At 63.6% G+C, this 14,587-nt stretch overlaps 1 protein-coding gene across 3 annotated transcripts in view; it reads left to right on the top strand.

The window, feature by feature from the left end:
• Window positions 1-2,351: 2,351 nt before the first annotated feature.
• SPEG (striated muscle enriched protein kinase) overlaps window positions 2,352-14,587 on the top strand; it is a 38,624-nt gene continuing 26,388 nt past the window's right edge. For all 3 annotated transcript variants that reach the window (XM_065637420.1, XM_065637419.1, XM_065637418.1), the window contains exon 1: window positions 2,352-3,231. In XM_065637420.1, coding sequence (XP_065493492.1) covers window positions 2,823-3,231 — 409 coding nt within the window. In that variant the 5' untranslated portion in view covers window positions 2,352-2,822. The remainder of the gene's footprint in view (window positions 3,232-14,587) is intronic.

Below are 14,587 nucleotides of genomic sequence, written 5' to 3'. Positions count from 1 at the left end.
TGTGGCTCTGCTCTGGACTCTCTCCAGCAGTTCCCTGTCCTTCTTGAACTGAGGGGCCCAGAACTGGACACAATATTCCAGATGAGGTCTCACCAGGGCAGAGTAGAGGGGGAGGAGAACCTCTCTTGACCTACTAACCACCCGCCTTCTAATCCACCCCAGGTACCATTGGCCTTCTTGGCCACAAGGGCACAGTGCTGGCTCACGGTCACCCTGCTGTCCACCAGGACCCCCAGGTCCCTTTCCCCTACACTGCCCTCTAATAGGTCATTCCCCAACCTATACTGGAACCTGGGGTTGTTTTTGCCCAGATGCAAGACTCTACGCTTGCCCTTGTTATATTTCATTAAATTTTTCCCTGCCCAATTCTCCAGCCTGTCCAGGTCTTGCTGGATGGCAGCACAGCCCTCTGGCGTGTCAGCCACTCCTCCCAGTTCCTTAGGCTGCTGGTCCCCCAGAACACAGATGTCACTCACACTGAAGATGCCCCAGAGTGTTTTGCTGCCCCTAGTGGCAGGTTTCCCAGTTGCACTGGGTGGGCAAGCCCTGCTGACATCAGTGTCTGCAGCGGTTGAGCCCTGAGCAGGTTTGCAGGGGCTCTGGGGTGACTGTCCCCTGCCCCCCCCCCCCATACACCCAGGTCCTCACACTATGGCCTGGTGGCTCTCAGCCCCACAGCTGCTCCTTTCTGCCCTAATCCAGGTCAGCCCTGCCCCAGAACCACACCTGCCCAGGACCTCTCCAAGCCTCCCCCATTGCTACTGACCTGCAAGTACAGCCATCTTCATCCCAAATCCACCACCGCCTCAGCACCGAGCAGGCATCAAACCTACCACTCCATGCCTGCCCCCACCCCAGTCTCAACCTCCAGCCTCAACCTGCCCCCTATGCCCTCTCCCCCCTCAACACACATATCCCTCTCCCCGTGGTAGGGGTGTGGGGCTCTTGGCTTTGGCTCCTTTGCCCCAGTGATGGGGGATGCAGCTGGGGAACCTGGGACTGAGCATCCCACAGGGAGAGAGGGATCTAGGGCTGCTCTGGCCTGAGAGATGTTGGGGGATCTGGACTCCCCAGCCCATGAGCAGAGCCCTGGGAGGGCAGTGGGCTTCACAGGGGGTGGCGTTTTAGGGACATGCCAGCAGTGAGGACAGGGCTGGGAGGTCCCTGACTGAGAATCTAGTGTGGGGAACCCCAGTTTTGGCTGTGGGGCCAGCTGGGGATGCGGGCGCGTAGGACCTCAAGCTCTGTATCCAGCAGGTGGCCCTGTGACATTGAGGACGGTCCGCAGGGCTGCCCTGGTGAGGGACAACACTTCCCTCCCTGCCCTGCCCAGGCTCTGCCCCTGGGGCTGGGGGTGACAGGCAGGGGACAGAGCAGCCCTTTGCCCGCAGGGCAGTGCAGGCAGGGAAGAGACCTCCCAGGGTTCGGGCAGCTTCTCCTCCAGCCCCCTTTGACCCTGGGGTTTGCTCAGCTTCTCTGCAGTTGGGTTGGGGGTCTAGCAAGGCATCCAACTCGAGCGCACCCCAGCCACCCAAGCCGGGGGGATCCCAGGATCTTCTCCTTGGCGGTGATGCTCCACTGATGCTGGCACCCTTGGGCCGGTGGTGATGGGCTGTGCCAAAGCCAGCGGGGCTGGTTTGCAGCCGGGAAGCAGCGTGCTGTGTCGCTTGCCTCCTGCTCACGCAGATTTACAGCCCCCAGCGAGGGCGGCCAGGGCCAGGTGCCGAGACGTGTGCCGTCGCGCCAGGAGCTGGGGAAGCCCTGCCTTGCCTGGGGGTGGTGAGGCAGCACAAGGCACAGGCAGTCCCTGGTCACTCACCGCCTGGAGCTCTCATGGGGTACCCCAAACCCCAGCAGTGGGGTGCTCCTGCTCCAAGCATGGCGTCAGTGAGGGGATGGCTGGGAACTATGCTGCCCAGAGCAGTGAGGCAGGGGCTTGGTGAGAGAAATGAGATTTTGCTGTGTCTGTAGCCTCCCGGCAGGGTGGATTTGGGGTGAGCAGGGTTGCAGGGGTGCCCCTCTTTGCTGCCTACTGGAGGTGGGGCAAAGGGGCCCCGCAGGGCTGGCTCCTGCCCGGAGTCTCGCGTTGCAGGAAGCATGACAGTGTCCTTTCCCTCCACATGCCACCAGGGTCTCTATGTCCCGATCCGGTGACACCGCTGGAGAAGGGGAACGGGGGGAGGAAAGCTGGGTCCCCCCCGAGCCTCACTGCTAATATGGAAAGGCGCTGGCCCCTTTCTATCTTTGCAAGTGGAGCTGGGCTGCAGGGCCGGGGCGGCAGGCGCAGAGAGGGGGAGCCTGGCCAAGGAATGTGACATATCAGAGGCAGCTGCCACTTCGGGAGAGGGGGCAGAGGGAGCGCAGCTCACTGAGGGCCGCGCGGGACGGGACGGGCGAGGGGGGGGACACCACGGCCCCAACACTGGGACGGCTCAGCAAGCAGCCATCACCCCGGGACTCGCACCCAGGCCGGCGGAGCAGCAGGTGCGAGGCGCTGGGCGGGCTCGGGGTCGCAGCGGAACATGGGGTGTGGGTGCTGCACTGCACCAGGCGCTTGGTGAGTGGTGGCTCGGCAAGCAGCAACCCGAGCCCCCGCCTAAAAATAACCCCTCGCTTGCCCACAGTGCTGCGACCTTCGGGGCTGCAGCTGGTGGGGGGGAGGCACCAAACCGGACAGCACCTGGACTGGGGGGCCACCGCTGCCCCGGCACCCCTCGCAGGCACCCAGCACCCTGAGGCTGCAGGCAGGGGGAGAAGAGGGGCACGGTGCTGCCGGCTCGGGGTTGCTGGGGTCACAAGTGTGTGCAGGGAAGCTGCAGACCATGCACCGAGCACAGGGACGTGACAGCACGAGTAGGGCTGGTGGGGAGCCCCGGGCAGCCCCGCCAAGCCCCGGCATCCCCCCAAAGCGCGCCAAGGTCACAGCAGAGCCAGGGGCACCTGAGAAGGGCCCGGCTCGCCCTGCGGCACCATTTTTTGCACGGAAGCTGAAGAACGCAGCGATCGGCACTGGCTGCGACATCCGGCTGCGGGTGGTCGCGGTGGGCAACCCCCCGCCCAGCCTCCGCTGGTACCGAAATGAGGAGCTGCTGACCCCACGTGAGGAGGAGTACGGCACCCTGTGGATCCGGGACAGCAAGAAGGAGGATGCTGGTGTGTACACCTGCATCGCTGAGAACGAGCGGGGAGAGGCCATGACCAGCGCTGTGCTGGCAATCATTGACATGGAAGGTAAGGGCGGTGTGGCCGCTGGCGTGGCTGTCCTGGCACAGCCATGGGCACGGGTTTGTTGAGGGTGGCAGCGGAGCTTTGCAGGCTCCTGCTGCAGTGCATGCCTGGGGCCAGCTAGGGCTGGCTTTGCTGTGCCCACCCTGCTGCAGGCTGCGGTGCCCGGTGCCGACAGCACTGGGGCAGCTCTCTGGCCTGGACTGAGCATGTGGCTGCGGCATCCGCTGCCAGGACAGGCAGGGTGCCAGGGCTGGGCACGGAGGTGTCGGGAGCATGTGATGCCAAGCCTGCTTGGGACAGGAGGAGAGAGAGAGAGGCAGCTCGGGCGCAGGGCACCGGTGGTGCCACTCTCTGCAGCTACCAACATGGTCCCCCGTACCACCCGGTGCCCCTGCACAAGCCACCTCCGTGCACCTGCTGCCCACGGGCAGAGCTGCCTTTGGCATCACCATCACAGCTGTACCAGGCACTCGGGCTGCGCTGGGAGAACTGGGACACTGCAGGCGGGGGGCTGTGGGGAGGAGCCGAGCACTGCAGGAGGCAGAGCTGCTAAGTGGGTGGAGCCTATGCCCTGCAGTGGGCGGGGTCTGATGGTTAATGAGCAGGGCTCGAGGCAGCTTTTGCTGGCCCCATAGAGCCCTATGGCATACTCCTCTGGTGTGCAGGGAGTGCAGGGGGGCTGCCGTGGGCCATTGCGTGGGTGGGCCTCATCCTGCACAGGGGTCAGGCAGGTTTGGGGCGTTGCCTCCTCTGCCCACTTCCCTGGGGCATTGCAGACCTGGGGGTCGGGGAGTGTGAGGTGCTGGCTCCGCTCTAAGATGCAAACTGTGCTGTGTTGGGACAGTGGGGGCAGGGAGTGAGGGGAGCGGTGCTGAGCCCTCAGGCTCTGGGTAAGGAGCCAGACCTGAGGCTTCGTGGCATGCTGGAGATGCTGCACCTTGAGGGGGGGACTGGGTGGCAGTGGGAGGGCAGAAGAAGCCTTTGTAGTGCTGAAGGGAGCCATGGAGGAAGAGGAGGAGCTGCTCTCTGGAGGAGCGGCATTTGTAGGATGGAGGAAGGTGTACGTGCTGCTCACAGGCCTGGTGAGGGGATGGGGGAGCAGAGAAGTGTGCTGGAGGGGTCCTGCCCTGCAGTGGGTCTGTGTGGGTTTACTGTGCGTCGCACCTTTGGGGACTGTGGCAATGTGGGGGTGGATGTGCGGTGCTGTGCGTGCAGAGTGAGACGTGCGCTGTCCCACAGGGCGGGAGCAGCCTGTCCTGGGCATGGGGGCAAAATGGGGGGGATCACCCTGTTCTCGCACTCTGTGTGCAGCTGCACCTCTCCATGGCACCGCCGGCCCAGGACCCCCGCCCCTGCACAGCAGTGTGGCACTGCCTGATTTCCCCAGGTGCCCGTTCCCGTTGTGCTGATGTGCTTGTCCCTGCTTCCAATTCCCAGCCGCTGGCCCTTGCCGCTGCCTTTCTGGAGCAGCGGAGGAGGGGACGGAGCAGCCAGGATTGCCTGATGTGATGGGTGAATGTCACCCTACCCAGGGCGCTTGGCTGTGGCACTGCCATGCAGCAAACAGTTGCCTAAAATGCCGGCCCTGGGGCAGAGGTGCCTCTGGAGCCATGCAGGCTCTCAGGCACCGCGCCAGGTGAGGAGCGTGGCAGCCCCCGGTGTGGCTTTGCCCCTGTCCTGGGGCAGAATGGTCTCCACTGTGTGCTGTGACAGTGACAAGGGAGCACTGTGTCCCGCTGGGTGCTGTAAAGGGGTGCCGGTGTGGACGTGACGGGATTTGGTGGGGAGTCCAGCCCTATCACCTGGCCCCATTGCAGGGTGCTGGCACTCAGCATGTTGTTTCCCTGAGGCCATTTTCTCCGTGCTAGCAGCTGAGCGATGAGACGGGTCATGGTGTGAAATGGAGGAGCTGTGCCACCACTCCGCACCCGCCTGCCCTGACACCCTGCCAGGATGTGTGCTGTGGCTCACTGGCCTCTGGCATGGGGGTCCTGGCCACTCAGGGGCTCCTCGCACTCCCCACTGAGACCCAGCTCTCCAAGGACGGTGGAAGTTCCACTGGTGGCTGCGCCGTCCGTGTGCTGGGCAGGGACATCCCGTCCTTGTCCTCTGGGAGTCCTGTGAGCTGGGTCATCAGCCAGTTATGGGGCAAGTGGATGTGTGTAAGGTGTCCAGGCAGGATGAGATCTTCCTCTGTCCTTGAGGTCGCAGTCGCCTATGTATGGAAGGTATTGGGGTGCCATTGCTCCATTCACCTCTGCTAGGTTGTGGTCTCTGGTGGTCATACAGCCTGGTCCTCTATCTTCTCTCCTCAGCACATGGGCCAGGCTGCATCTCTCGGTGGGGCCGGCATCGGCTCTCCTTAAGGTGGCTCCGGTCACTGCTGGTGGGGTGGGGGGCTCTGTGCTGCCTAGCTCTGCATTCAGCCCCAGCAGCTCCTCCTGCACCAGCTCAGCATTCCCCCTTGCTCACACAAGCTCGATTTAGCTCCTCTAATCCCTTGCCCTGAATCTGTCGCTCCACTCCACTAATGATTTTCTCCTGCTCTTCTCCCAGGTCCCTTGAGTGCGTCAGTGCCCAGTGTGGGGAGAGCATGCGTGGGGCTAGCTGGGCACAGGGGCTCCTGTGCTGCACCACCCCCACCGTGTCACACCGTCCCTGCCGTGTCCCACCGCTCTGGCCCTCTGCTGCTGCAGGTTCTCCCTTGTGCCCCAGCTCCACAGATGAAGGTGGGGTGCATTGGCCCTTCTCGCACTGGCACCAGGCTGTTCCAGGGGCTTCCCAGGTCTACCCAGGGACCCTGCAGACCCTTCCAGCCAGCCCTGGTCCCCACCATGGTTCCATCACCCCCAGGCACACTAAAGCCTGTATCACCTCTCAGCTGCATCTCCTGATTTTTTTTCCTGTAAACCGGATTAAATCACCTCTTAAGAAGCCAAGCTAATCCCCTTGTAGAGCCCAGCCCTCCCGTGTTGTGCCAGCGCTGCCTGACCCTCCCCGCCTGCACTGCCTCTTGTTTCAAGGTTGGATGTGTCCATCTTGGGCTCAGAGCACAGGGTCTTGCTCCTCTTGCCTCCACCTGCACTCAGCAATCAAACCTCCTTGGAACCTTTCCTCTGCCCAGGGAACAGCCTGCACCCATCTGGATTTGGAGACAGGGAACAGGGCAGGAGCTGCCTATGCATGGTGGCCCTGCATGGCCCCTTCCAGCTGGGAGTTACAGCGGGGCAGCATGGGCACGCTTTTGTGGCTGGTGGTGCACAACGGTGATAACGGCATGCTGGTGGGGATGGCTGCACTGACAGTGTCCCTGGTGGCTCAGCACCTCTGGCCATTTATCTCAGTGCCTAATTTTAGTCCCTTACTTTGCAGTGCTGTGCCCATGTTTAATGCAAGCTGCCCCTTCCCTCCAGAGCCCCTGCCAGCCCTGCTCACAGTCCAAATGGGATCTAAAACCTCCCTTTACCATGTCTTTCCTCCCATGGGACTCTCTGGGGATGCCTCAGTTTCCCCTGGTTGTCCCCCCAGCTCCAGGCCACAGCAGCATCTTGGAGAAGCCCAGGATGCAGCAAGGCTCCAGCGCAGGCTGCCGTGCCACACTGTGGGGTGGGCACCATGCCCGGCTGTGCCAGTGCAGGGGCTGCCTCTGCAGAGCAGAGGGGGTGCTGGTCTCAGCCGGTGCAGCGTCAGATCCCTGGATCTGCGCAGTGCAGGGGAGACGGGGCTGGAGCGGGCTCTCAGGATCCCAGCAGGGCTGATGGGTGGGCTGGCTGTGCAGTCCCCAAGCCCAGCCACGTGCCTGGGGCTGTGCCTGCTCCCTGGCTTTGTGGGTGGCACTGGGGACAGCCCATGGGCAGCTGTTGAGGACTTGGGATCCCAGCTCTGCCCCCAGCCACCTGGGCAGGGGGCTGGCGTGGTGGCCATGTGTGCCAAGTCCCTGTCCTGGGGCGCTGCGGAGTGGAGGGGCTGCTCCCCGGGAAGCAGAGCGGTGGGTGCAGCTGTCCAGTCAGTCACCTCCACCCCTGCCCTCTTGCCCGCTGCCGGGGGGTTATTTTTGCCGAGGAATGTGCCGTCCCCTCAGATTCTGGCGGGCTGCAAGGCTTGTGTTACAGGCGAGAGGCTGAGACCCAGGCCCGTGGGCGGGTAAATATAGCACCGCCGCTCAAGGCTGCGTGATGGGGCGACAGCTTCTTCCTCCTCCCAGGGCTGTCCAGCGCTCCCTGCTCCCCTCCTGACTCTGACGCCAGGTTGCTGGCTTGCGCCCTGGCACGGTGGCCCTGGGAAGGGGCTAGTGCCGCCTGCGCTCCTGCCGCTTCCCGCCTGCTCTCTGCACTCAGTGCCTCAGGCAAGGGGGACGCAGGGAGTGGGTCTGGCTGGACAGGGGCGAAATGCCTCCTGCTGTCCCACTCCATGCCAAGGTCATGTTGCTGTCCTGTGTCCCTGTGTCCTCTGCCTGCAGCAGGCACTGTGTGCTTGGGCATCCTTCTAGTGGTGGCAAGGGGAGGTGATGCCGTGGATGGCACCTGGGGTGTCTCTAGCCATCAGGAAAGGGGTCACAGCAGAGCATCGCTCTTCTCCAGGGCCAGAAAGCTGCTGCTCTGCTGCCCTGCCCTGTGATGAGGACCATCCTACTGCATTTATTTACCCCTGGGGACAGGGCTGGGGATGGGCCCCCACCTCCCCAGGCTCACAGCACATCCGCATCTCCCGCAGGCTGTCCCCAGCAGCTCTGGGAGGTGCAAAAACATGAAAGATTCATGCCCAGCCCTCCTCCTACCTGAAATGGCTGCATGCCCCCCCACCATCAGGTGTTGAAGCATGGAGACAAGGGAGCTGAGGGCTGGGGCCAGGCAGCCAGTGGCTGGTCGGTGCTGTGCTGCAGGGGCAGGATCCATGCAGAGCTGCTGGGGAGGTCCAGCAGGGCGTGGGGAGCTGCGGTGCTCTCAGCAGCGTAATTAATGCTGCATGTTGAGCAAGTGTTTGGTGTTTGCTTGGCTTGGGGCCGATGTGCATTCGGCAGGCAAAGCTGGACCTGGGTGGTGATGGGGCCACCTGCTCTGGCTCTGTCCCTTGTCCATGCCATGGCCATGCTAGCCCCCATCCCCTGTCCTGTGTCCCTGTCCTACAGAGGAGAAAGGCTGTGCCAGGGCTGTCCCAGAGCTAGGGCTGGGCACAGGGGCCGCCCTGGGTGTAGGCTGTTGTCGTCTCCCACTCCACACCTTCTGCAGGGACACCGGCTCTGCCCCAGCAGAGGGATTTGTGGGTGCTGCTGCCTCTGGAAAAGACTTTCAGGCCTCGCACAGGTGCAGCCCCTCAGAGGTGACCCAACTGCTCCTCGGGGGTGCAGCATCTCTGGACCACTCCTGGGGCCTTTGCTGAGGGATGGTCGAATGGCTCTGCCAGGGGAGATTCCCTCTGTGCCAGCGCTGGCATTCCTGGGATTTGACGTGCAGGGTCTCCACGGAAACTCCGCAGCATCACTTGAATTGTAGGACTGTCAGAAATGTTTTATAAACAGCTCCTTTTGTACTGGGTAATTTGCAAGTTATTATGGAGCCATGAAAAGCCTCATGTTGGGAGTCATGGGCTGGGAGGGGAAGCAGAGAAAAGCTGATGGAGCTGTCAAACATCATGGGGAGTGTGATGCCTGTGTGGAGCCCTGCATGGGGCAGCCAGCTCCCCAGGGGACAGGTGAGCGGCATGGGGACAAGCACTGGGTGGGGAGGCCTCCAGCAGTGTCCCCACGGGTGTTCTGCAGTGGGAGGGGACAGGCGGTGCTGGTACCTTGGCAGTATCTCCAGGAGCCTGGAAAGGGGGCTGATGTGTGCTGCAAGGCTCAATGGCTTGATGAGTGGGGACTTGTGAGGCCAAGACTGCCCTTCCAGCTTATTTGCAGTGTGATCCAGAGAAAAGGGAGAGGCTGGCAGGGCTGGGGACGCTTGGCCAGGGAAGACATGCCCAGCTTGTGTCAGCACCCCAGGAGCACCAAGAGGTCTTAATGGCCCTGACCAGCCTCACCAGGGACCCGCATCCACAGCTTCTGCCCACAGCCCAGGATCCCCATTGCAGCTCAGTCCTGGGCACCCAGTTCTGCCCTCAGCTGTGCCATGCATCTTCACCCCAGGATGAGAGGAGGTCTCGTGTGTGTCATGCAGCATGGACAGGGACAGTGACCCACCTCCCTGGGTCAAGCTTATGTTCATGACAGCCATGAAGCAGCAGTGCTAGCCCAGGGCTGAGCAGGGAGGCCTGTGCAGCTGTCCCATGTGGGTCCTGAGGCATGCAAAGGGCAGGGTGCAAGGTCTGCCTTAGGGCATTGGGGCTGGATGCTGTGTGGTTCGCACAGGGAGGCTGTGCAGTTTGCAGGGGTGGCTCACACCGTGGCAGGGGCAGTGCCAGGCCAGCAGGCTGCTGTGAAGGACTGTGCCCATAGAGCTCTCATCTGTGTGCAGATGGGTCAGTAGTGCTGGGACCCCCACCCTTGTCTTGGTGAGGGGTGTCTGTGTGCATCACTGGTGGCTGGAGCATGCGGAGGCTGAAGGGGTGCTGGTGAGCCTGGATTTTGGCAGGACAGTGCTGTGGCACGCTTTGGCTGCACTGCTGCGTTGTGACAGCAGAGCTGCCCTATATGGGGGTACTTTGGAGGCAGCGCATGGAGGGCAGTTGTGTGCAGCGCCGGTGTGGTGTGCTGTTATACTTGTACCCTCGCTGGGGTGTGTGTGTGAGCCGCGGTGGTGGGCTGTGCCCCCCATGCTGAGCACGGGAGAGAAAAGCAGTTCCTGCCCTGGGTGGTGGGGCAGGATGGACCGATGGCAAGGGACAGTGGTACAGCCACATCGCTGGGCGAGGGGCTCGGACCCCTGGGTGCCGTGGAGCCAAAGCCAGCGGGTGGCAGGTCGTGTCCCCGCCCCAGCCCTGCCCGCCCCGCGCCTGTCCTCATCCCCCGCCACCTGTGCCCTGCCTGTCCCCCGCCGCTGTCACTGTGTGCCAGGGCTGGCGGGGAGGCGGAGGCGAAGGCAGGCGGGGGAAGGATGGAGGGAGGAGCACTCCAGTGATGCTTCATGCTCACAGCTCCAGCCCTCCCGAGAGCCCAACCTGGCGAGCCCCTTCCTCTCCCTCCGCCGTCCCCGGCTGCCGGCGGTGGAGGATGCTCGGAGCATCGCTTGCCCCCCCGGCGTGCTGACAGCGGGGACCCCGCCGGGAGCGGGCTGGCGTCCTGCCGGGCCTGAGCCGGTGTGGCCGGGCCAGCGGGGCTCTGCAGAAGCATGAAGAAGATCTGGGTGAAGAAGCGTTTCCAGGTGAGGGCTCCGGGCTGCCGCGCCGGCGAGGGGCGGGGGGAGGGGGCAGTGCCGGGGATGGGGGGCGCGTCGGGATGGTTATAGGGATGGTGACGGAGTTGCGGATGGGGGTGTCCCTCCGGCCCTGCCTCTGCCACCCGGGGGCTCCCCAGGGCTTCGCCCATCGCTGGCTCCAGCCCCGCTTGCAGAGCCGCCCGCTGCCTGCCTGTCCTCGCCGGCCTGGGCAGGAGAGGCAGAGGACAGGTGATCAGCACTGCCTGTGCCACCAGCTGGGCTGGGACCCCCGCCGAGGGCTTCCCCCCATGCCATCTTTGCTCTTCTCCGCCCTCTGGAACTGGGGCGGCAAATGGAGGCTGCTTCATGGCTCCCCCCAGCCCCGCTGCTGGTGGTCACAGAGCTGGAGACGAGGCTTTGCATGCGTCATCCCCTCCGCGTCAGGAGCATGCCTGGCACAGGCAAGGCTCCTCCGCGGGCCCCGCCGCACGCTCTGCCGCCGAGCAAGGAGCAAGGACGTCACTTGGCCTCGGTGGGGGGTGGAGGATGGGAGACATCCTTCCAGGAAACCCTCTACCCCCAGGTCCCCTGGGGTCTGCAGGCCCACCTTGCTGCTCCACACGGTGCAGGGTGCATGGCTTCCCCACTGTCACCCTGCCTGGTGGCCCAGCAGGGGCTGGGGAGGGGCTGTCACCCTCAGCCCCTTCCCAGGGGTGTGGGATGCAGCAGGGAACACAGGTCCCCAGGGGTGCTGGGAGCCAGGCATGGAGGGGTCCCTCTGGGGCAGGGTGGGTGGCACTGCCTGGCTGCCCCATCTGCCCTTGGGGGCAGCAAGCCCAGGGACTTGCCTGTGTGGTAAGGCAGGGTCCTGCTCCACAGGCTAAGCATGAGGGGCATCGGGACACCCACAGTGGCTGTCTCTGCACCAGGCAAGCCACCCACCGCCACCCCACTTCACCCCATCCCTGCTCCCTCTCCGCCTGTCCTGCACCAGTGGCACCAGTGCTGTCTGGTGCTGGACCCCACATGCCAGGCAGTGGCAGGCTGCGAGGGCTGTGTGCTGTGGCCCCAGGACTGCCTCCTCCACCCTGACTCCCCTTGGCCATGACTAGGGATGCCCTGTGCCAGGGCAGTAGCCCAGCCTGGACAGGGGATCTGTGCCTGGCATGGGGGAGGGAGGCATCACCAGGTCTCACCCGGCTGCCCCGTGGGGCAGGGCTGAAGCCAGTTGCTGATCCCAGCCAGCCCTTTGCCCCATCTGGGGCTAAGTGGGCACTGAGTGGTCTCCTGGAGCTCTGCTACCCCTTTTCCTGGGATGCTAATGAATTCCCAGGCAGGGAGCACATCCCCCACTGTCTAGCTGGCCCCTTCGCCCAGACCCCACCCTGTAGAGAGCCCCGAGTTGCTCCTGCCCCCATTCCACCTCCTGATTTGGAGGTGACCCTGCACCACCCAGCACTCACCCCCTGCCAAGCTATGGGTGGGTGCTGTGCCTTAAGGGTCTGGGCTGCAGGATGCCCTGATCTCATAGGGACCTGTTGTGGGGGCAGAGGGAAGGGGCTCAGCCACCCCATAGCTCTGGGTGATGGAGCCCAGCCCAGGCCTGCTGGGTGCAGTCACCATATTTGATGGGGAACTGATGGCGCTAGTCCCTGGGGAAGCCACAAGAGCACCCGATAATGGCACTCAATTGCATTTTCATTTTTTAATGGGGGAATTATCCGCCGATGGTGCAGTTAATCACTCATCTCTCTTTCCCTGGCCTGGAAGACGGGCTGTCAGCCAGAACCAGCACAGTCAGCCAAGGAAGGGAGGTGAAGCCTGGCTCAACCTGAATACAAATGTGTCTCATGCAGCCGCTGCCCTCTGCCCAGCACCACATGCAGGCAGGGGGCTGGTGGGAGCCCACAAGTGCTGTCCATGAGCAGAGGCTGCTGCTGCACTGGCAGCAGCTTTGGGGAATGCAAAATGAGCCTGCTGCCCTTCCAAGGGCAATGAACGGCTGACCATGCTCGTCTGGCTGTCCTCAGGGGCTGGCTGTCACCAGGGGCTGTTTGTCCCTGGGGGCTGGCTGTCCATGACCCTGCCTGGGAGCTGTGGGGAGGCAGGAGAGGCTGGTCAGAGCAAAGGGCTTCAAGAAAGCTGGGTGTGCAGCCCTAGGCCCTGTGCTGGGGAGAAAGCATGGTGTGTCAGTGTCCTGGGGAGACCCCATCACCCAGACTAGCTGGGAAGGATGCTCAGACCTGGCAGCCCAACCCTGCCTGTCTGCACACTGCATCCCCGCTCCTGCCTGCTTTGGACATCACCCCATCCTTCTGCTTCCCTGGGAGACAGTGTAGTTGCATGCCGCGCCTGGCAGCCAGCTCACCCTCTGCTGGTCCCTCTTTCGGCCAGCAGGTGCCCGGCCCTGGGCTGCAGCACAGACGGCAGCCGAGCTGGCAGGGAGCTCCCGGCGCCTCTGCCCCGCACTCTGGTCCCACCTGCCTGCCCAGATGGCGTGAGGGAGAGCAGCCCCCAGGCCTCCTGCCCCACGCAGACAGGCCAGTCCCATGCTGCTTGTGCCAGGCAGCCTCTCTTGCAGCTGGCACAGCCTCCGCCGGGGATGGGGGATGCTGTCCCTGCGCTGGGCTGGTGCCCACGGCGGTGTCTGGGCCAGTGCCTGGAAGACACTTTGCTGGCACGGGTGGTGGCTTTGAAGGGGCTGCAGAGCATTTGGCCACCTGCCCAGGCAAAGACCTTGCTGCAGATGGTGCTGGCCGCAAGCAGTGGTGCTGGGGCAGTTGCACTGCCCAGGGCTGGCACCCCCTGGGCACGGGCAGTGGCACAGGAATGGGTGCATGGTGCCGTCACCAAGGGCTCTGTGTGTGTGTGTGTGTGCGTACACACGTGTGCACACACAGGTGCATGTGAGAGCGTGTGCAGGGCTGGGCATGGACCACACGTGTCCACCTACACCCAACCATGGCTGCGTGCGTGGGGGTGCGTGCCTGGGAGTGTGTGCCTGTGGGTTCTCTGTGGGTGTGCAGCCAGGGGCATGTGTGTGAGCGGTGCTGGTTGTGCCCTGCCAGCAGGATAGTGTCAGTGGCATCGTGTGTGCTGTGCCAGTGCATGTGTGTGAGCAACTGGGGGTGTGTGTGGTGCTGCATGTGCCATGCTGGGGTGTGTGCGTGTGGGTGCGTAGTGCCAGCAGCGGGCGTGTGTGAATGCGTGAGCAGGTGCTTGGTGCTGTGCCACGGGTAACGCTCTTTTCTCTTTTCCTTTGCAGAAGACTGGTCACTCGCGGCGCTTTGGGCGCTTCACGCATGGTGCGTTGAGTTACCAGGACCCGGCTCCCCCCACCGCCCCAAGTGCACCGGGATGGGGTCTGGCCCCACTACCATGCCTTGGGGGATGGCGAACAGAGGCTGGGTTGCAGCTCACCAGCCCCAAAACAGGGTCCTAGTCAGCTGGTGGCTTCTGGTGTCCCCCGCAAGACCAGGCTGCTCCTGGCCCCGTAGCTGCAGTTCCTCAGAGGCTGCCAGGCTGTTGTGGCCAGGCTGGGGAGCCTGGTGTGGTGGCAGTGCATGGGGCAGCTGGCAGTGTGCCGGGCTGCAGAGGGGTGGCATGGGCTGGAGGGGAGCAGTGTGGCCACCCACTGTACCATGGCATGCAGTGGAGGAGGGCGCTAGTGGGGCAGGGGACATGTCCCTTGCCACAGGGTTCTGTTGTGGCAGCTGGTGAGGGCTTGGGCATTGGCAAGGAGGAAAGGCTGGCTCTCCCTGGCTGCTTTGGTTGGCTTTCCTGGCACAGGTCATTAGGGTGGTGCTGAGTTGGCCTGGCCCCATCCTGCCTGTGGGGAGGCTCTTACTGATGTCTTACCCTGAGCATCTCTGCTTTATCAGCCAGGGCTGTGTTGTGGAGCAGCAGTTGCCACCAGTGGGATAGGGAATGCACATGTACATGCTAGAAGGAGGGTGCTTGCACATGGACACTTGTGTCCGCATGCCCCAGCACCCCCAGCAGTGCCCAGCTGGGGCACTGGCTGCAAGGGTCCAGCCCCAGGCTGCAGTGCCCTATGGAGCACAGGG

Source organism: Caloenas nicobarica, chromosome 6 (assembly GCF_036013445.1).
Source record: "Caloenas nicobarica isolate bCalNic1 chromosome 6, bCalNic1.hap1, whole genome shotgun sequence".
Classification (NCBI taxonomy): domain Eukaryota; kingdom Metazoa; phylum Chordata; class Aves; order Columbiformes; family Columbidae; genus Caloenas; species Caloenas nicobarica.
Note: the sequence above shows the minus strand (reverse complement) of the source record. Positions and strands in the feature narration are given on the sequence as shown.